Genomic DNA, 20,483 nt, shown 5'->3' with positions numbered 1-20,483 from the left:
TACTTTGTACTCAACTTCAACATATTTGTTTTACGAAATAAGTAAAAATTTGAGATAATCTTAAAAAATAAAAAAACTTTTGGGCAAAAGTGATCATCTCCCTCGTTTGGGGTGGAAAATATTTTCTCCATTTTTTAGTATGCGTATGCGGATTTACTAAAATTGGGGCTTTTGTTGTATACCTTGCCCAAGTCCGGCGATCACCTAAAAAGAAAAAGGTCCGGCCGTCACCTCCACCGTCGTTTCCGTCGACGAAAACTCCATCTCCGCCAATGCTTCCACCTATGTCGACGGTTCACCACCGCCAAATCCTCCCAATTCTAGAAATATTTCTCGATTTCTTCCAATTCTTTCAACCGGGCTAGTTTTAACATTAAACAAAAGGAGAGACAGATTAAAGACAAAAGCTTTTCTACCAAATTTTCCTTCTCATCATCTCCAATTCTAAATCCGCCTGTAACCTTTTTACTCTCTACCTCGCCACCAAATTTTCTGTCACCTTCGCCGGATCTTTACTAGCTATAAGGAAAGCATCGCCACGGATAAGTTAGAGCTTTTCCATAGTTTCTGAGTGGAGAAAATGCAGTAGTTTTCATATTAGATTGCTTTATCAAAATCTTTGAGTGCTGAGGGTTGTGGTTGACCATGGTTGGTTTTGCAGAAAACAAAAATAAAGTAGTGTGCCATTCAGGGGGTCTTAGCTACCGAATTTTGTGCAAGTTAGAGAGGTAAAGTATGCATTGAGCTTTAAAATTTTGAAAACCTATTACCTTACCAAAAACAAAAACAAAAAAACAAATGATGACTTGTATTGTATGTGAATTTGTCATTTCTGTCATTTTTAGTGTCTAGTGAGTCCAAATTGCTTCATTCGCTAATGTGGAGATCCTTTACTGCAGAAGTATAGAGAGAGATGTCTGCTTATGTTGCACTGACTTCTCTAATGGGAACAGTACAACAGCTTCAGCTTTTGCAATCAAACTTAGATCTATGGAACACTCATGTGGAAAGTTTGAATTTACTCTATGAGAAGGTTGATTCTCTGCAAGAGTTTCTTGATAGTTCTGATGCTGAACAAATGGAGATTTTGCAAGCAAAAGTAAAACACATAGCAAATGAAGCAGAAGACGAAGTTGAATCCCAGATGAAAGTGGTAATGGACGAACAATATGACGGACTACATCAAAAGGAAACCCTCGAGAGTCTTTTTGAGATCTTACAACGAGCTATAAACGTTGACTCGCTCAAGGAAGAGGTCTTCAAGCACAGTCAGAATAACAATTTGCAAGCTGGAAATTCCTCACTTGGTGATTCAAGTTCACCACGATTGCATGCTTCAACCCTTGAGAACGATATGGTGGGGTACAACACTGAACAAGCAAACATGCTGAGTCAACTTACCAGAGACTCGCCTGAACTGGAAGTCAATGCTGTTACTGGTATGGGCGGCATTGGTAAGTCAACTTTTGCCAAAAAGATTTTTGCTCATCCCCCAGTTTTGAGCTTCTTTGACATCTGTGGATGGATTACCGTGTCTGAGGACTATAGTTATAGAAAGATGCTTTTAGGCCTCCTTAAAGATGTTAATATTGGGAAGGAAGAAGACCTTGATAAGAAAAACGATTCTGATTTAGCTGTTTGCTTGAAACAAAGTTTAATGGGTCGAAGGTATTTGATTGTTGTGGATGATATATGGAGCAAAAACGCTTGGGATGAGATTAGACTGTGTCTTCCAGATGATGGTAAAAGAAGTCGGGTATTGTTGACTACTCGAGACGTTGAGGTTGCTCAATATGCTAGCTCTTCGAAGGATCCTTTCAAGATGCATTTACTAGGCCCTGATGACAGTTGGAATTTGTTTCAGCAAAAAGCATTTGCAGGAAAAGGTTTTCCAATTGAATTTGAGGATGTCGGGAAGGATGTTGCAAAAAACTGCAAGGGATTACCACTTATGATTGCCGTGGTTGCCAAGATTCTGTCTAGCAAGAGGACATTGGAAGAGTGGAGAAAAGTTGCTGAAAGGGTGAGCTCATTAGCAGAAGTTGATGCTTATCAACAATGCTCAGGAGTGCTTGCTTTAAGCTACAATCATCTTCCTTCTTATCTGAAAGGTTGCTTCCTGTATTTTGGACTTTTTCCAAAAGCTAGTGAAATTTCTTTGCAAGAGAAGTATGGATGGTAAAATCATGACATGTATGATTCATGATTTCTGCTTGAAAGAAGCCAGCAGCCAGAATCTTCTGTATATTGTGAATACCGATATTGATGGACCTCTATGGGTTATTCCTGAAGGCTGCAGGTGGGTATCACAACAATCAAGGGGCTTTTATTTTCATAGTCGATTCCCTGATCTTGCTTATAGCAAATTACGTTCCTTTTCTGTCAATTCTAGAACATTAATTCTTGATGTAGAAAGGTGTCATTTCAAACTTCTTAGGGTACTGGACTTGGAGAAGAAGAAAATCTTCAATTTCCCCATAGCTATACTAGACCTAGTTCTTTAAGGTATTTGGCATTGAGCATTTCAAGATCTGGACAATTTCCTATTTCTAAACTTCTGAATTTACAAACTCTCATTGTTGGTCTGACCCGAATACACGCTAATCGTTCCTTACCAAATGGAATTTGGAAATTGTCTCAATTAAGGCATCTCCATTTTTGGTGTATGTATTTGGACTCTCCTCAGACAGTATCAGAAAATGAGGTGAAGAACTTGGTTTTGGAAAACATACAAACTGTTTCTAGGTTGATACCTTCTTGTTGCACAAAAGAAATATTTGAAGCGATTAAGAAAGTGAAGAAATTGGAAATTGCTGGTAAAGCAGAGGAATTTCATAGCGAGATGGGATGGTATAATAATCTTAAATATTTAATAGAGCTCGAGGCACTAAATGTTACAGTTCCGCCTGATTTTGATTCCGACCCGCTGCCGTGTTTAATGAATCCAAGTCCAGGTTCTTTCCCACCAAATCTCAAGAAATTGACACTTAGCCGCACCTGTCTTCCATGGAATGGCATGAACATTTTAAGCAAGTTGCCCAATCTCGAGGTGCTTGAATTGAAGGATGATGCCTTCTCAGGCGTTGAGTGGGAAATAACAGATGGGATTCCCTAAATTGAAGCTTTTACTCCTTGAGGATCTGTATCTTAGATATTGGACAGCCAGCGATGATTATTTCCAATGCCTTGAGTGTGTCTGCATCAGAGAATGCACACTCTTACAAGCGATCCCAGAAGGATTTGCTGATAGTGTGACGCTGCAGCTAATTGAATTACATAAATGCTATCATCCTCTTGTCAGTTTTGCCAAGCAGATCCAGGAAAAGCATGAGGAATTGGGAAACAACATGCTTAAAGTTTATGCCTTTGATTCAAGTAAGTAAATCATTAACGATGAACTTTCAATATATCCATTAAATATTTTGACTTCTAATCATGAACTGTGTTGAATCATTAGGTAAGAATTAACCTGTTGATTGTAATAGAATTTCTTCTGCATAACTACTAAATAGGAGAATATTGTTGACCGTAACAAAGAGTTTGTTACATACGTTGCATGTGCTTGTTGTCGTCCTTTTAATTATGATATACATGGTCAATGAAAAGATTTAGAAAAATCATTGCACAAATATATATTATTGGCAGCCCGGTGCACAAGTCATCCTGCATTCACACAGGGTCCGGGGAAGAGCCGCACCCTAAGGGGTGTGATGTAGACAGCCTACCGTAATGCAAACATTAGTGCCTGCTTCCACAGCTCGAAGTACACAAATATTTACATTTAGGAAAATGGCTCTATGAAACTCTTTCAGGGTTGATCTCTGTCAATGCAGTAATTGAGCCATTTTATGTTGTGTTTATTTTATTTCATTAGTTGAGAGCTCATACTACCCCTGTAAAGCTTGCCGATGTCCATATTCTGAATTTGGCCATTCTTGCTCTGTCAATCCTGTCAAAAAGACATTTTTATGAGGGCTTCGTGATGTTCGTTGTTTGTTGTTGTTGTAGTTTTCTTTAGTACTCTTTTGTGTGTATTGCAAAATTTTGAGGGGGAAAAATGTCATGGTAGTTTATTCTTGCTATTATTTGCTTATTCCTTCCTGATATAAGAGGAAAACTAAAAATCGCTGTTCATTGAGTAGGCAAACATGTTAAGGTGAACTACAAATAATATTAGGTCTCGCAACGTAAATTTGATTCCTCGGTTAATTTTGTTCGATTCTTTAGACCGTGTGTTTTAATGTACATTTGTGTACTTTTCAGTTCTACAATGGAAGAAAGAGCCCTGAATCAAATTATAGGTAGATTTGGTGATAGAAATATGTTAGGAACAACAAACCTTTGGGAAGGCCTTGCTTAGAGGACCATATCTTTATCTATTGTCTACTACTTGTGTAACAGGGGGAAGCAATATCAACAAAAATATTACTTTAACCTCTTGAAAAGGTGGCACATGAATTGTTGCCCAAAGAAAAAAATGCCTCCTACATCAATGATAAGGAAGGGAGATCATATTTTAACAATTGTCATGTGGTTGAAATTAAATATGCTGAATCATATAAGCCATGTGGATATGTGTTGCTTATAAAGAAAAGGGCTATGAACTCTAATTTCTCGCTATTTTCACTTTACGTTTACTTGAGAGTCATCTTGGAGATTTTCTTTAACAGATTAGATTGAGAAAGCACAGCCTTGAGAATAAGTGGAGAAAGAATCAAGGAACGTGCAGATGAAGATACAGATGACGCTGTAACTTTTGTCTGCTATATGCTTGTGTTCTCTTTGTTGGTTTTTCTTTAAAAATTTTCATGTCATTTCTCTAGCAAGAAATGTAACTTCTCAGAGATCAAATTTTCAATGTGCTCTTGTAATAAGGTGTGGGATTCTATAGTCATACTTAGCAAATTTTCAATGTGCTCTTGTAATAAGGTGTGGGATTTATATTCATATTTAGCATGCTGAACGGGTATTTAAAGATCATTCCGACAATGCTTTGTTATTTTTTGGATGTTATACTATTACTCGGCTGAAGTTATTTATGCCTTTCCTCATTTAGAAATGTTCATATACTTGTGATCCCTAAGATAGGTAGAAATAGGGGTGTCAATGGTTCGATTCGGCCGGTTATTTTATGAAATTTGTACCATACCAATTTTTCGGTTATTTTATTATGTATCCAAAATTTGACTTTCTGATACTGTCCCAATCATGTCGGTTCTTCGATATCGGTACGGTTCGATTAATTTTTGATAGTTTTTTCAATGTCTTATAAAAGTTACTAGTAGAATGCAAAACAGTGTCTTGTAAAAGTCACTATTATGTATGACTTATCAAAAATATTTTTACTGTTTGAAAGGTGATGAATTAAGAAAATATGAAAGATGATCAGAGTATCCATCAACTATTCTACAGCAGCGTAAAAACAACTAAGCAAAGATACAAAAAATATAAATCACACGAGTGCAAAGATACTAACCAAGTTGGAACTCAAGAATAAAGTCTATAAAAAGATTAAATATTCAAAAACATAAATCTAAATTATACGAAAGGAAACATATTCAATACATTGTAGTTTGCTACTTATAATCGCTAAAATACTTTGTGTCTTGTTAGTAAATATGTTGGAATAATTTAGTTTCAGCAGAAGTAGTATAATAAATTTGTGAATTAGAATTTTGCCAGTGAATATGCTTTATTATTTTTTAAACTTAATATATAAATATATTTTTCACATGTAAATTTATTCGGTACGGTTCGGTATTTTTTCGGTTTATTTTCATAAAATTAAAAACCTATCCTAATTAACGGTAAGGTTAAAGATTTGTATAAAAACCTATGGTTTTATTAAAAGAAACCTAAAAATTGGTTCGATGCGGTACATTTCAGTCGATTTAGTCAGTTTTTAAATATCCATTGACACCCAACATTCGGAATAACATTGTCTAGTAAAGCACTTTCCAAAAAATACTCTTAGTTACATTTTGAGAGCTACAATAAACAATCTTTAATAATCATCAATAAACAATCTTTAATAACAATTAGAACCTCGTAAGATCATTGCAGAAGAATGTGGTGAAAATTCCAGCAGCATTTTTTGCAATGTAGAAGTATATTGGAGTTTGCTGGGACAAGCCCTTATCTGTCAGAGAACCAATAAACCAAATGGACCTAAGGCACCACGTTCAGCAGATCCTAGGGGAGCCGATCGGGCGTATAATTATGATTAACGGTTTGACTTATCGGTTATCGGATTATAAATATAATAATTCGCTAGCCATGCAATAAGATATCCGGCGGATTGATATCGGATTGACAATTATCGGGCAGTTATCGGACGGTTTATTGGCTAAACCAAATAGAAATTTTTGAACAATCAAGACCAAACGGTCAAATGCATAGTTCAAACTGTCTCTGTTAGTTGTAGTAGCTTATCCTAATTAGAAGCTAAAGACGACTGCCAATGCCATTAGCTACAGACATACGAGATTTAGCCATTTAAGTTTTAATAGTACTTTATATACACAGGGGTAAATGTATAAATATAAAAATTCTTAACGGGTTAACGGTTTACCCGATAAAAAAATCGAGTAATCCGCCTCCAAAACTGTTAAGTAGTTTATCACACCTCCTTTTTTCCCGAGGGGATAAGGGATTTTTCAATTAAAGTGACATTTATCGAAATGAGATTATTTATTTAATTTCAGAGTCGCCACTTGGAATAATTTATGGTGTCCCAAGTCACCGGTTTATTTTAAATCCCAAATCGAGGAAATTGACTCTATTTATGGTCTGCGAACACAAAAGACCAGGTAAGAAATTCTGTTAACCCGGGAGAAGGTGTGAGGCACTCCCGAGTTCCGTGGTTTTAACACGGTCGCTTAACAATTAATACCTGGCTTAATTATCTGAATTATTACATGTTTTAGAACCTATTGTGTATTTTATCTTTTAGCACTTTTAATTGTTTATGAAATTTGTTTGAACAAGTCGCGATGTCGCGCACTCGTTTGTTTTTGTACACATTACGAATCGCGCTACGTGAAACGCACCCGCGATTAACATGTTTATTTTTATTATAATTAGAAGTTGTGGTCGGGTCACATGAAATGCACACCCGAATGGGATTTACGTATCATGACTATGCCACGGGAACCATACCCATAGTCACGATGATTTATTTAATCGCGCCTAAAGCAAACTACGAATATTCATGAATTGTTGTCCTAAACTAATTTGAGATTTGTTGTAAGGTCTCACTTATGAAAAATCATTTGTGGATAAGCGTACAAGTATTAATTAATTCTAATCCTTTGGACCTTTGCTACATTAGAATTCTCTTTTAAAAAAAAAGATTCACAAAGTAAGGGACAGGCCTGGCACATTAGCGACTAGGCCCAAGAGAAAGAAATTCATGTCAAAAGAGCTCCAAGAGCTCATTGTTGACAAAACAGAACTGGGCCTATTTCTGTCACCAGGCCCCACAGACAGGTATTAATTTGTAAAACAAAACACAGCATGTGAAGAGATAAATTATTGGCACATGAATCTTGATAAAGGCAATTGAAGTTGATTGCTAGCACATGTGAAGGACAAAACAATCGAAAGTATTGGGTTGCTTAAAGAATTCATGCAAACAAATTGGTAATGGTTTGGCAAACTGCTGGAATAACCTATTTTTTAGTTACCCAATTCTATATGGCCAGTAATCAAATAATGGGTATAGGGGTCATGCTTGGTTGAGAAACAGAACTGGACCTCAGTTAGGTCGCGTGGAATGACATTGGGCTTACATTGAGACCCATAGCATTTAGGCCCAAACGTGAAGCACAACAAATGGAAATACAAGATTATATATCCAACTACCATACCAAAGAGTGATTAAATCAAATCACAGATTATACAAAATCCAACATCTGCTTATCTTCATTGAGTCGATCAAAATTATTACAGTAATAGCCCTAGATGAATATTACAATAAGAGTTTAACTATACAACACTAAAACCTCATAAATCAGTATTCCCCTTCTGCCTCACATTTGCTTAACCTTGTATAACTGAGATTAAATCACGAGATTAACCTGCTTAAACACGTGAGTATTACACTAATTAACAACTATGAAATCCACGACTTCCAAACTTAGCTGACTATACAGATTTCATTTCAACATGTGACATTACTCAAAAATAGGAATCAAGCCAATACACACGAAGTGGTTACGTTCGGGAAAATCAAAAATCAAACATCTCATTCTAGTTAAATTGAACAGGTATTTTGTTCAGTATTTAAGCTAAATCAAAGCATATACATTCAAGTATCAATAAATGGACTTAGCCAAAACAAGTCATGGATTCAAGTAATGACTGCAAATGAGTGAAAGAACAATCATAATACTCATAGCCAAGCAAATCCGACAATAGCTTCAAAGAAAACATACCTAATAACTTGAGGATTAGGCTTAAAGGAAAAGAAAACCCCCAGTAGAGGTTGGAAAAAACAGATTGGAGTCCAACTATGCAGAGAACAACAGCAGTTTCGATTCAGAATATTTAGAAACCCAGCAATATGAAAAGGAATGAACATTGCCTCAAACAATTCAGAAATAGCCTCTCTATCCTACTTTTTTTTTTCTTTCGTGGAATATTTAGTGTTCTAAATCAGAGAAGATGCCTTTCTTTTGCTCTCGAGTGTGTGTGAGAGTGAGAGTGTAATGAGTAGATGAATTTCTTTCCCCTAAATGAAAAGTGTGTTCCCTTTTATAGAAATCAGTCGTGCCCTGTATGAAGAAAATAAGGGAATATAAAGAGGAATCTGTCAACTGAAAAATGGAACAAAAAGCATCTTTTTAACCAATTTTGTACAGCTGTCCCTCTTATATGATATATTTTCCTTTTTTTCAGCACCTTATCTTAACAACATTGGGACAACTGTCCTTTTCTAGAAGTTTCTTCTCATTCACTCTTTTCAACTTTTGAAAATTTACCTTTTTTACCTAAACTCTGACCTAATTCAATTATGTTATTGCACTTAAGTCTTTTTTCTAGAAGCTTCCTGAGCAACTAGTTAGATTCCCTAAATTTGGTTTCCAATTACCCCTTAAAGTTTCTGTTATTACCCTTTCACCCCTTAATTCCAATTGACACTCAAACATCAGAAGTCAAACAATTAAGACCAAATCAAGGATTAAACAAAACAGAAACAACTTACCAATTACAACAACAATAACAACATAATCCCACAAGTGGGGTCTGGAGAGGATAGGATGTACGCAGCCTTATCCCTGCCCTGGAACGGCAGAGAGCTTACCAATTAAACTTAGCTAAACCATTAAATTAATTAAAACTGATTCACTTAACCTAAAACCATGCAATTAATTAATCTTACTTTCACTGAACTTAATCAAATTAATAAACTAATCTAATCAAAAGAAATTAACACCTAAGTGATAATCTGAAAAGAAACAAAAGAAAGGAAAAGAGAAGATACACTGATTTAGCTTCTAAAAGAGACGGCGATTGAGGCGAATCGACGAACACTGACGACGACGAGGCTTTGGCTGGCCAGTGGCTAGTTGGCCGGAATCCGGTAGGTCGGTTAAATTCCGATGACCTCAAAATGAACTAAAACTAATGTCAATCGATTTCTCTCGTTAAGAGCAATCGATTAACGTAAGTTTTAGACCAAAACGAGTTGGCATCGCTCAAGAAATAAGAAAAGGGAAAGATTAGGGTTTTTTGTTTTTTGGATTTTTAGATACGAAAATCAACGGATTGGGTGGGGATTTTGGGAAAACTAGTGATGGATTTGGAAAGAGGGAGGGACGAGCACTGTATGGTGAGAATCTGGGGTTGTTTGGTGGTGTTAAAGGTGGCGGCCGCCGGTGGGAGTGTGATGGCGGCCGCCGGTGGTTTGGAAAGTTGAGGGAGATGAAAAAGAAATGAAAAAATGGTTTTAGGGTTTGGGGGGTCTGTTTGGACAGTTATAAGGGGGGAAGTGGGGAGTTCCCAGCTATTGGATCATAGGAGATCAACGGATGGGATTGTTCAAAGAAAAAGGGGGTCGTTTGGTCTGATGGGGGTTGGACCGGGTGAGGGATTTTGGGGCTGGGCGGAATTGGGAACAATCGGCCATTAGGTTGGCCCAAACCGCCCCTTTTTCCTTTTTTTTTTTTTTTTTATCTTTCTTCTTCTTTCTTTTCTTTTATTTTTAATCCTAAACTAATTAATTAAAAACCTAGATTAGGTCCTAAATCAAAGATCTAATTTGTGAAATAAATCCAATTAACTATTTCTAATATTTGAACAATTAATTTAGCTTAAAAAAAATAAAAGAAATTACTAATTTAAAACTAAAAACTGCAAATGTAAAAGTGACCAATATTTTTGTGATTTTTGTTTAATAATATAATTAACTCATGTAACTAATTCCTAAATACAATTAAAACCTAACATGCTATGTAATGAAAATTTGGACATTTTTTGGTATTTTCTTATAATTTTAAAATTTTAAAATTTTAAATATGCAACTAAGTGTAAACAACAATTAACAAGAAATTTTAAAAAATTCTATAAAAATTAAAATAATTAAAACAAATCTATTTTTGTGAATTTGTAGGAATATTTTTCGTCGGGCAAAAATCACGTACTCACAACTGCCCATCTTTACTCGGAAACACGAAGGATTTTCGGGCAAAGATAAAGTGAGCAATTATGAGCAATTTTTGCCGGCAAGGATACTTCATAGGAAGCACTTTGAAAAGGTTTGACTGAACCTTGTCTCGGAGGTTGCCTTCATATGCTTGGCTATAAAGAAATCAGGTCAGTGTAGTTCTAGAAGTTTTGATAGTTGGGACTACCGAGAAGTTGTGATTTCACTGTTGTTCCTGCTATTTGCTGCTTGCTGAGCTCCTTATTACACCAAAGTCAAAACGAAAAAGATTAACTAAGCCTATCAGCTACGAGTTACAAAAATCCTATCTATGAGTCTTGATCTTGAGTCTTGGGTGGTTTTTCACACAGACTCTGATCTGAACCTTGATGCTTGCTAACTGCAGGTGCTAGTTCATTCTTCTTCAGCATTTTCGGATCAAGACAGGACATGCAAAGCTTGTGACTTCAATCATGTCTTGAGCGGTCCACATCTTTTCTCCTCTTCTGCGCTTTGAATTCACTTCCTTTCCTTTTCTTTTCTCTATTTTGGATTGAGACTTCTTTTGGTTATCTCAACCCTTTACCTCGAGGTATAACCTGCTCAGGCACCAAAACAAGCAAACAAACGAAATTTTTCTGCCCCAATTTTCACTAGAAAATTTTCGTGAGTTATTAGTAACAAAAATCTATATTACTTTATTATTGAAAGCGATAAAAGGTTGGGATTGGTATATCCTCAAAAAATAGAGACTTGGGATTGGAGACCCTATGTCTAAAATTAAAGCAACTAGGGAGTGGAAACCCTATGTTGGAGAAAAGACTAAGGAGTGGAGACCATATGTCCAAAATAAAATCAATTAGGGAGTGAAGACCAGTGGCGGACCCAGAATTTTGTGCAAGCGGGTTCAATCTTAGAAGTATATAAATTTAGTCGTAAAATAGTAGTTGTCAAGTGGGTTCAAATAAAATATTTATACAAAATTTAAATAGCTTTAATCCTAATTTATACATATACACGGTATTATTTTTTGTGAAGCGGGTTCAAGCTAGCCACCACTTGGGTCCGCCACTGGTGAAGACCTTATGTTGGGAAAACGACTAGGGAGTGGAGACCCAATGTCTAAAAACATCAACTAGGGAGTGAAGACCCTATGTTGGAAAAACGACTAGGGAGTGGAGAATTTATGTCTAAAAACATCAACTAGGGAGTGGAGACCCTATGTTGGAAAAACGACTAGGGAGTGGAGACCTTTGTCCAAAATAACTTCAACTAGGGAGTGGAGACCCTATGTTGGAAAAGCGACTAGGGAGTGAAGACCCTATGTCTAAAAACATCAACTAGGGAGTGGAGACCCTATGTCTAAAATAAACATCAACTAGGGAGTGGAGACCCTATGTCTAAAATAAATATCAACTAGGGAGTGGAGACCCTATGTTGGAAAAATGACTAGGGATGGAGACCCTATGTCTAAAATAAAATCAACTAGGGAGTGAAGACCTTATGTCTAAAATAAAATTAACTAGGGAGTGAACACTATATGTTGGAAAAAAGACTAGGGAGTAGAGACCCTATGTCTAAATAAACATCAACTAGGGAGTGGAGACCTTATATTGAAAAAAGAGATTATGGAGTGAAACAATTAAATGGCACATTTTTTAAAAAGATAATATATCAATAGTTTTAAAAAAAAAATCTTGATGCATATTTTACTCATTTAACTAGCACAAAAATTCATTTGACATATTTTGTTTGAACAATCTTTTACACACCCCTACTTGTAAAAAAAAAAAAAAAAGTGAAAGAATTACCTTCCTAAAATGACACGTGGCATGCGTGACACTTGTTTGGAAAAAAGGACAGAAAGAAACTCCATCTCCGGCAATGCTTCCACCTGCCGACGGCTGCGCCACCGCCAAATTCCCCAATTCCGGAAACATTCCGTCTCTGTTAGCGCCTATTAACAAGGATCTGGTACAAATTCTTCCTTTAGATTCATTAGAACAAAATATTAGCTTTTGCTACTACTGCAATGCAAGTATGGCCAAATCTGTAAGTTTGTGCACCGTTATGTTGAATAAAAATTTCTCCTAGCAGTCAACGCAGGTTCATTTTTCCTTCTTTTTTTTTCCCCTGAAAAAAGACATCTTGAAGCTAAATAATTTAAAAGATCATATGGAGTTAAATAAAAACTGTTATTAAATTTGCTATCCCTTAATTATTGCTACAATTAGCTAGTAGTTCTAAAGGCTTAGCTCGCCAGTTCACTTTAGCTAAACTATACTTGGGTAAAATTTTATGTTAAAATCTTGACTTCTCATTGAAGTGTTGCCCCTTGATTAAAGCTTATATTTGTTTAGACTTATCTTGCTGGTTGAACTGGCAAAACCAGAATTAAAAATACATATGCAGAATCATTGTTTAAGTGTTATCCCTTAATTAATGCTGCAAGTTGAGAGTTAAGTTGACTTTTGACTGTCTAATTGCTTCCCATCACAGATGATCCAGGATTTGAAGTTTTATGGGTTGGTACAACAATCTCAAGTTAATATACAATAAGTAATTAGGATAACAGTCAAATATTTGTATATATTTAGTAAATTTCTTAATAAAAATATACGGTGCAAAAGCTATTGCATTCTCGTGAACCCATAAGTTGTGCTCTAGATCCGTTCTAGTTAACCCAATATTAAGAAAACCATATGCAAATAAAAATATTCCATGACTCATCCATGTTAGAGGCCATTAATTAAGAAATAATATTTTAAATCTAAATGTTGTTCCTTAATTGTGGTTAACCTCAACTTATAAGCCAGCTAACATGAGTCATGGAATATTTTTTATGTTAAAATGCTCAAATAATTTCAACAAATAATAATAACAATAACAATATAAAATAGAGAGGAGATAATGTAATTACAACTACTATTATAATTATAATATTTCTTGTTATTGTCTCACCTCAGCTAACTCTCTCTTATAAAGAAGCTTTCACAACATTAGTGAGGGAAACAAATTTACCACATTCAAGAGCTTCCAAGAGAGAGATATCGACCAATACACAGTTCAATCCAAAGTTCCTTCACGTGGTTGACAGTCGAGGGGGAGAACTAGCCATAAGCCAGAGATCTCTGCTTTAATTAAGGTGCTTCTCTTATTTTACAATTTTCATATCATTCTATTTATGCTTCACTCTTTTGGATTGCTGCATATGGAGTTTGATATGTGTCGTGATCATTATATTTTATCATCGCATGTTAGTTAATTACAGGATTTGAAGGATCATACTAAACTTTCTGTGTTGTTCTTGAGTGCAATGCTAGTTGTGTTTAAAAAATGAGCAATTAAAGTTTATGTACAGTTTGTTTGGTATGAAATAGATCTTTGTTTAAGAAAATATTTTCTATCATAAAGTCATTTTCTTTTGTTTTGTTGCTAGTATTTCTTGAAAGCTCTAGAGTTTTAAAAATTCGCTACTATCATATAAGTTTCTGACAAAACTATAAGAATCCTAGTAAGCTCACTAACGAGACTATGTGAAACAGTCAATTGTTAAAACAATGACCACTTTTATTGCATGCGATACAATAATTCAATGTTATTGTTTACCATATCTGTCATTTTAGTGTCTACCTAGTCCAAATTGATCCATTTGCTAATCTGGAGGTCCTTTACTGCAGAAGTATAGAGAGAGATGGCTGCTTATGTTGCATTAACTTCTCTAATGGGAACAATACAACAGCTTCAGCTTTTGCAATCAAACTTAGATCTATTGGACACTCATGTGGAAAGTTTGAATTTACTCTACGAGAAGGTTGATTCTCTGCAAGAACTTCTTGACAATTTTGATGGTGAACAAATGAAGAATTTGCACGCAAAAGTCAGACACATAGCAAATGAAGCAGAAGATGAAGTTGAATCACAGATGAAGGTGGTAATGGACGAACAACATGACAGACTCCATCAAAAGGAAGCCCTCGAGAATCTTTCTGAGATCTTACAACGAGGTATTGAAAATGTTGATTCCCTCAAGGAAGAGCTCATCAAGCACAGTCAGAATAACACTTCGCAAGCTGGAAATTCCTCACTTGGTGATTCAAGTTCACCTCGATTGCATGCTTCAACCCTTGAGAACGATATGGTGGGGTACAACATTGAACAAGCAAACATGCTGGGTCAACTCACGAGTGGCTCGCCTGAACTGGAAGTCATCTCTGTTACTGGTATGGGCGGCATTGGTAAGTCAACTTTTGCCAAAAACCTGTTTTCTCATCCCTTAATTTTGAGCTTCTTTGACATCCGTGGATGGATTACCGTGTCTGAGGACTATATTTATAGAAAGATACTTTTAGGCCTCCTAATAGATGCTAATATTGGGAAGGAAGAAGACCTTGATAAGAAAAACGATTCAGATTTAGCCGTTTGCTTGAAACAAAGGTTAATGGGTCGAAGGTATTTGATTGTTGTGGATGACATATGGAGCAAAAACGCTTGGGATGAGATTAGACTGTGTCTTCCAGACGATGGTAAAAGAAGTCGGGTACTGTTGACTACTCGAGACGTTGAGGTTGCTCAATATGCTAGCTCTCCGAAGGATCCTTTCAGGATGCATTTACTTGACCAAGAGGACAGTTGGAATTTGTTTTACCAAAAAGCATTTGTAAAAAATGGTTTTGCGATTGAATTTGAGGATGTCGGAAAGGAGGTTGCCAAAAACTGCAATGGTTTACCACTTATGATTGCTGTGGTTGCCAAGGTTCTCTCCAGCAAGAGGACACTGGACGAGTGGAAAAAAGTAGCTGAAAGTGTGAGCTCATTAGCAGAAGTTGATGCTTATCAACAATGCTCCGGAGTGCTTGCTTTAAGCTACAATCATCTTTCTTCTTATCTGAAAGGCTGCTTTCTGTATTTTGGACTTTTTCCAAAGGCTAGTGAAATTTCTATGGAAAAGTTGATTAGATTATGGATTGCGGAAGGGCTCCTAAAGGTAAAGGGAATGAAGGGATTGGAAGAAGTGGCTGCTAGTCATTTAAATTTTCTTATTGATAAAAGTTTAGTTATTGTTAGCAAGAGAAGTATGGATGGTAAAATCATGACATGTATGATTCATGATCTTGTTCATGATTTCTGCTTGAAAGAAGCCGACAGCCAGAATCTTCTGTATATTGTGAATACCGATATTGATGGACCTCTATGGGTTATTCCTGAAGGCTGCAGGTGGGTGTCACAACAATCAATGGGCTTTTATTTTCACCGTCGATTCCCTGATCTTGCTTATAGCAAATTACGTTCCTTTTCTGTCAATTCTAGAACAATCCTTAATGTAGAAAGCTGTCATTTCAAACTTCTTAGGGTATTGGACTTGGAGAAAAAGAAGATTCCCGATTTCCCCATAGCTATACTTGACCTAGTTCGGTTAAGGTATTTAGCATTGACGATTAGGAGGTCTGGAAAATTACCAATTTCTAAACTTCTGAATTTACAAACTCTCACTGTTCGTCCACATCCAATATACACTAGTAAATTGAGAAGGTACTCCTTGCCAAATGGAATTTGGAAATTGTCTCAGTTAAGGCATCTCCATTGTTGGTGTATGTATTTGGACTCTCCTCAGACGGTATCAGAAAATGAGGTGAAGAACTTGGTTTTGGAAAACATCAAAACTGTTTCTGGGTTGATACCTTCTTGTTGCACAAAAGAAATATTTGAAGCGATTAAGAAAGTAAAGAAATTGGAAATTGCTGGGAAAGCAGAGGAATTTCAGAGCGAGATGGGATGGCATAATAATCTTAAATATTTAAAAGAGCTCGAGGCACTAAATGTTACAGTTCCGCCTGATTTTATTTCCGACCGGCTGCCGTGTTTAATCAATCCAAGTCCAGGTTCTTTCCCATCGAATCTCAAGAAATTGACACTTAGCCGTACTTGTCTTCCATGGAATTGCATGATCATTTTTAGCAAGTTGCCCAATCTCGAGGTGCTTGAATTGAAGGTTCATGCCTTCTCAGGCAATGAGTGGGAAATAACAGAGATGGGATTCCCTAAATTGAAGTGTTTACTCCTTGAGGATCTGTATCTTAGATATTGGACAGCCACCGATGATTATTTCCAATGCCTTGAGCGTGTCTGCATCAGAGAATGCACACTCTTAAAAGAGATCCCAGAAGGATTTGCAGATAGTGTGACGCTGCAGCTAATTGAATTACATAAATGCCGTCGTCCTCTTGTGACTTTTGCCAAGCAGATCCAGGAAAAGCATGAGGAATTGGGAAACAACTTACTTAAAGTTTACGCCTTTGATTCAAGTAAGTAAATCATCAATAATGTACTTTTAATATCCATTAAATATTTTGACTTCTGATCATGAACTGTGTTGAATCATTAGGTAACAATTAACCTATTGATTGTAATGGGATTTCTTCGGTATAACTACTAAATAGGAGTATATTGTGGATTGTGATAAAGAGTTTGTTACATTTGTTGCATGTGCTTGTTGTACGGCCTTTTAATTATGATATACATGGTTAGTGAAAAGATTTAGAAAAATCATTGCATAAAGTACTCAAATGTTTATATTTAAGAAAATGGTTCGATGAAACTCTTCTAATGGTGGTCTCTGTCAATGCAGTAATTGAGCCATTTTATGTTGTGTTTATCTTATTTCATTAGTGAGCTCATACTATCCATATACAGCTTGCCTATGTTCATATTCTGAATTTGGCTATTCCAGCTGTGACAATCCTGTCAAAAATTCATTTTTATGAGGGCTTTGTAGTGTTTGTCATTTATATTTGTTGTTGCTATAGTTTTCTTTAGTACCCCTTTGTGCGTATTGCAAAATTTTGGGGTTTGGGGGGGGGGGAGGGGGGAGGGGGAAGTCATGGCAGTTATTGCTATTATTTACTTAGTCCTTCCTGATATAAGAGGAAAACAAAAATCCGTACTGTTCTGGAATAGACAAACATGTAAAGGTGAACTACAAATAATATTAGGTCTCTCAAAGTGAATTTGATTCCTCGGTTAATTTGTTCGATTCTTTAGACCGTGTGTTTTATTATACATTGTGTACTTTTCAGTTCTACAATGGAAGAAAGAGCCCTGAATCAAATTATAGGTAGATTTGCCCTTATTTACATATTCCAACCTAGGCCTGGCAAGTGGGCCGGTCCAGGCCCGGGACCGCGGGCCAAACGGCTAAACGGGCCAGGACCGTTTGATCCGGTTTTAGTGGGTCTGGTCCGGTTTTAGTGGGTCGGTCCTATGATTGGGTCCGCCAGGGTCCGGGACCGGTCCCCTTAGCGGGCCCAACAACTAAATTTTTAAAAAAAAGAAGAAAAAGAAACGTTGGACTGTAAAAAATAGTCGTTGGGCTGTCAAAAATAGTCGTTGGCTATTTATGAAATAGCCATTTAACCCCTCAACTTTGTTTTAATCCCAAACTTTTTATAATTACACTTTTTCCCTATTTTCAACTATAAATACCGCATCATTATTTTATTTTTCTTACAAAATCATCAATCTATCACAATCTCTCTCTAATTTACTTCTACTATTGCTTACTTTATTGTTACAATTTGTGAAACAATTGTGAAGTTGGTGAATTGAACTCTTCAACGATAATCAATTTCCAACAAGTTGTTCGTCAATTCGGTAAATTCGTTCCAACATCTTAAGATATACTATATATACATAGTATACTAGATATATATAGTAGATATACATGTAAAGATAGTATATCTTAAGATGTATATATAGTATATAAATCGAATATAGCTTATATATAGTAAGATGTATATATATTATAGTATAGTATAGTATACATATAAGCTTATATTTATACTATACTATAGTCTATACTATATATACATCTCATAAGATATATAAACTATATTCGATATACTATATATACATCTTAAGATATACTATATATACTATACTATATATACTATACTATACTATATATACATCTTAAGATATACTATATATAATATACTACATATATATCTTAAGATATACTATATATACATAGTATACTAGATATACTAGATATATATAGTAGATATACATGTATATATAGTATATCTTAAGATATATATATAGTATATAAATCGAATATAGCTTATATATAATAAGATGTATATATATTATAGTATAGTTTAGTATACATATAAGCTTATATATATATATATATATATATATATATATATATATATGTATCGAATATATCGAATATAGCTTATATATCTTAAACTGTATATATAGTATATACTATACTATAATATAATATATATACATCTTACTATATATATTATATATATTATATATATCTTAAGATGTATACTATCGAATATGATTTATATACTATGTATATATAGTATAGTGTGTGTATATATATATATATCTTAAGATGTATATATAGTATATAAATCGAATATAGCTTATATATCTTAAGTTGTATACATAGTATAGTATAGTATATATATATATATAAGCTTATATATATATGTATATCGAATATATCGAATATATCTTATATATCTTAAGTTGTATATATAGTATATACTATACTATACTATAATATATATACATCTTACTATATATATTATATATATCTTAAGCTTTTGGTTTTAAATTAAGTGTTAACACATAAATTAAGTGCCACTTTCATTGGCCTTGTTTGTACATGTTGTTTCAATTACTTTATATTATTATTATGGGTAAAACTGTAAAATACATAGGGCGTTAGAAAATGAGTTATATTATCACTTATTTTCCCTTGTTTGGTTGATGAGTAGAAAATATTTTTTAGGAATAATGTTTTATGCTACTTTCCTTACCCCCTCCCCCCCCCAAAACCCCAAATACCTAACGTTTTCAAGACTCGATTTTCTTCAAGAATTTAATTATTCTATTAAAAATTCACAGAAACCCAAATGGACTAGTGTGCTGCTTTACTTTTTCTCGGAAAAATAACGTCAAAATTTGTGCACCATAACTAAAACGAAAATACTCTTTTTTTTGGTTGAAAAAGAAAGTATTATTTCTACAACATGAAAAAAGTACTCATTTTACTAAAATAAAAGAAAATAGTTTTTCTATATCATGAAAAGAAAATACTCATTTTGTTGAAATAATATAAAAAATATTTTATTACATTATTTTATTGAAATGAAAGAAAATACTTTTACTACATTACTTTGTTGAAATTAAAGAAAATATTTTAACTACGTCGAGAAATGAAAGATAATATAGATTACTTCAAGATTTGTTTATTATAAAAGTTAATTAAGAAAAAAGTCAAAGACACACCGATTGGGAATTGGGTACCAACACTTCTCAATAGCATTGTTTTTTATTGTGCTTTTAACTTTTAATACACTTTTGTTTCTTAAAAGGAAAAAAGGTGAATTTGTAAATATATTATTTGGTTTCGCATTGTTCAGATGGAAACAAGTTTGACTTGTGGACACTAGTTCAGGGTTAGGAGTGATTCATTAGTGCTCTTGAAATTGATATTGGAGGGGAAAACTAACACTAATATACATAATATTGTGGAGTTTGATGAGTTATTTCTAACTTGGCACTTACATTTTTTAAAAGTAAAAGAGACGGGTTTGTTGTACAACTCTTAAATAAGTAGGCTCATACAATGTGTATTAAAAGTTAAAAGCACAGTAAAAAACAATGCTGCTGAGAATCAAGCTTGCGCAAGATAGTATACATTGGTATAGAATAGTAGTAAATTAATAAGATTAAGCAGAGGTTATGCTACCAGATGATGCACTTTCAGGAGCAACATCTTCAAAACCCATATTAATCCAAGACTGCATGTTTTGGC

The 20,483-nt window shown here is 34.8% G+C and overlaps 4 protein-coding genes and 1 long non-coding RNA gene across 8 annotated transcripts in view; 4 read left to right on the top strand and 1 right to left on the bottom strand.

Annotated features, from left to right (window-relative positions):
• LOC104095661 (putative late blight resistance protein homolog R1A-10) overlaps window positions 1-5,004 on the top strand; it is a 39,040-nt gene extending 34,036 nt beyond the window's left edge. Inside the window, exon 3 of the mRNA XM_070182931.1 lies at window positions 4,671-5,004. Within this exon, the coding sequence (XP_070039032.1) occupies window positions 4,671-4,675 (5 nt within the window). The 3' untranslated portion in view covers window positions 4,676-5,004. The remainder of the gene's footprint in view (window positions 1-4,670) is intronic.
• Window positions 81-5,004, top strand: LOC104097450 (putative late blight resistance protein homolog R1B-16). Of its 3 annotated transcripts, none has more exons than XM_070182937.1 (3): window positions 81-728; window positions 900-3,375; window positions 3,646-5,004. In XM_070182937.1, exon 2 carries the CDS (start codon window positions 914-916, stop codon window positions 2,180-2,182), a length of 1,269 nt encoding a protein of 422 aa, XP_070039038.1. In that variant the 5' UTR covers window positions 81-728; window positions 900-913; the 3' UTR covers window positions 2,183-3,375; window positions 3,646-5,004. The 3 variants fall into 3 exon arrangements, with proteins under 3 accessions (XP_070039038.1, XP_070039037.1, XP_070039039.1); XM_070182936.1 differs by having other exon boundaries at window positions 846-3,375; XM_070182938.1 differs by having other exon boundaries at window positions 81-3,375; window positions 4,264-5,004.
• Window positions 5,005-7,895: 2,891 nt separating this feature from the next.
• Window positions 7,896-9,199, bottom strand: LOC104097449 (uncharacterized). Its single transcript, XR_001969498.3, has 2 exons — window positions 8,436-9,199; window positions 7,896-8,078 (listed from the first exon to the last, which is right to left on the bottom strand). It is a non-coding gene; the product is annotated as an uncharacterized lncRNA (long non-coding RNA).
• Window positions 9,200-12,600: 3,401 nt separating this feature from the next.
• Window positions 12,601-20,483, top strand: part of LOC104116744 (putative late blight resistance protein homolog R1B-16) — a 47,096-nt gene continuing 39,213 nt past the window's right edge. Inside the window, exon 1 of the mRNA XM_070182935.1 lies at window positions 12,601-12,619. The gene's annotated coding sequence lies outside the window, so the exon portion shown is untranslated. The remainder of the gene's footprint in view (window positions 12,620-20,483) is intronic.
• LOC104097448 (putative late blight resistance protein homolog R1B-16) overlaps window positions 12,980-20,483 on the top strand; it is a 65,446-nt gene continuing 57,942 nt past the window's right edge. The window contains exons 1-3 of one of the 2 annotated variants that reach the window (XM_070182932.1): window positions 12,980-13,790; window positions 14,326-16,950; window positions 17,722-17,759. In XM_070182932.1, coding sequence (XP_070039033.1) covers window positions 14,340-16,950; window positions 17,722-17,747 — 2,637 coding nt within the window. In that variant the 5' untranslated portion in view covers window positions 12,980-13,790; window positions 14,326-14,339 and the 3' untranslated portion in view covers window positions 17,748-17,759. Of the gene's footprint in view, window positions 13,791-14,325; window positions 17,095-17,721; window positions 17,760-20,483 lie in introns of both variants that reach the window. The other variant, XR_011410704.1, reaches the window with a different exon arrangement.

This window comes from Nicotiana tomentosiformis, chromosome 8, assembly GCF_000390325.3.
Source record: "Nicotiana tomentosiformis chromosome 8, ASM39032v3, whole genome shotgun sequence".
In the NCBI taxonomy this organism is placed as follows: Eukaryota; Viridiplantae; Streptophyta; class Magnoliopsida; order Solanales; family Solanaceae; genus Nicotiana; species Nicotiana tomentosiformis.
The sequence above is the reverse complement of the archived record's forward strand: the minus strand, read 5'-3'. Positions and strand labels throughout refer to the sequence as shown.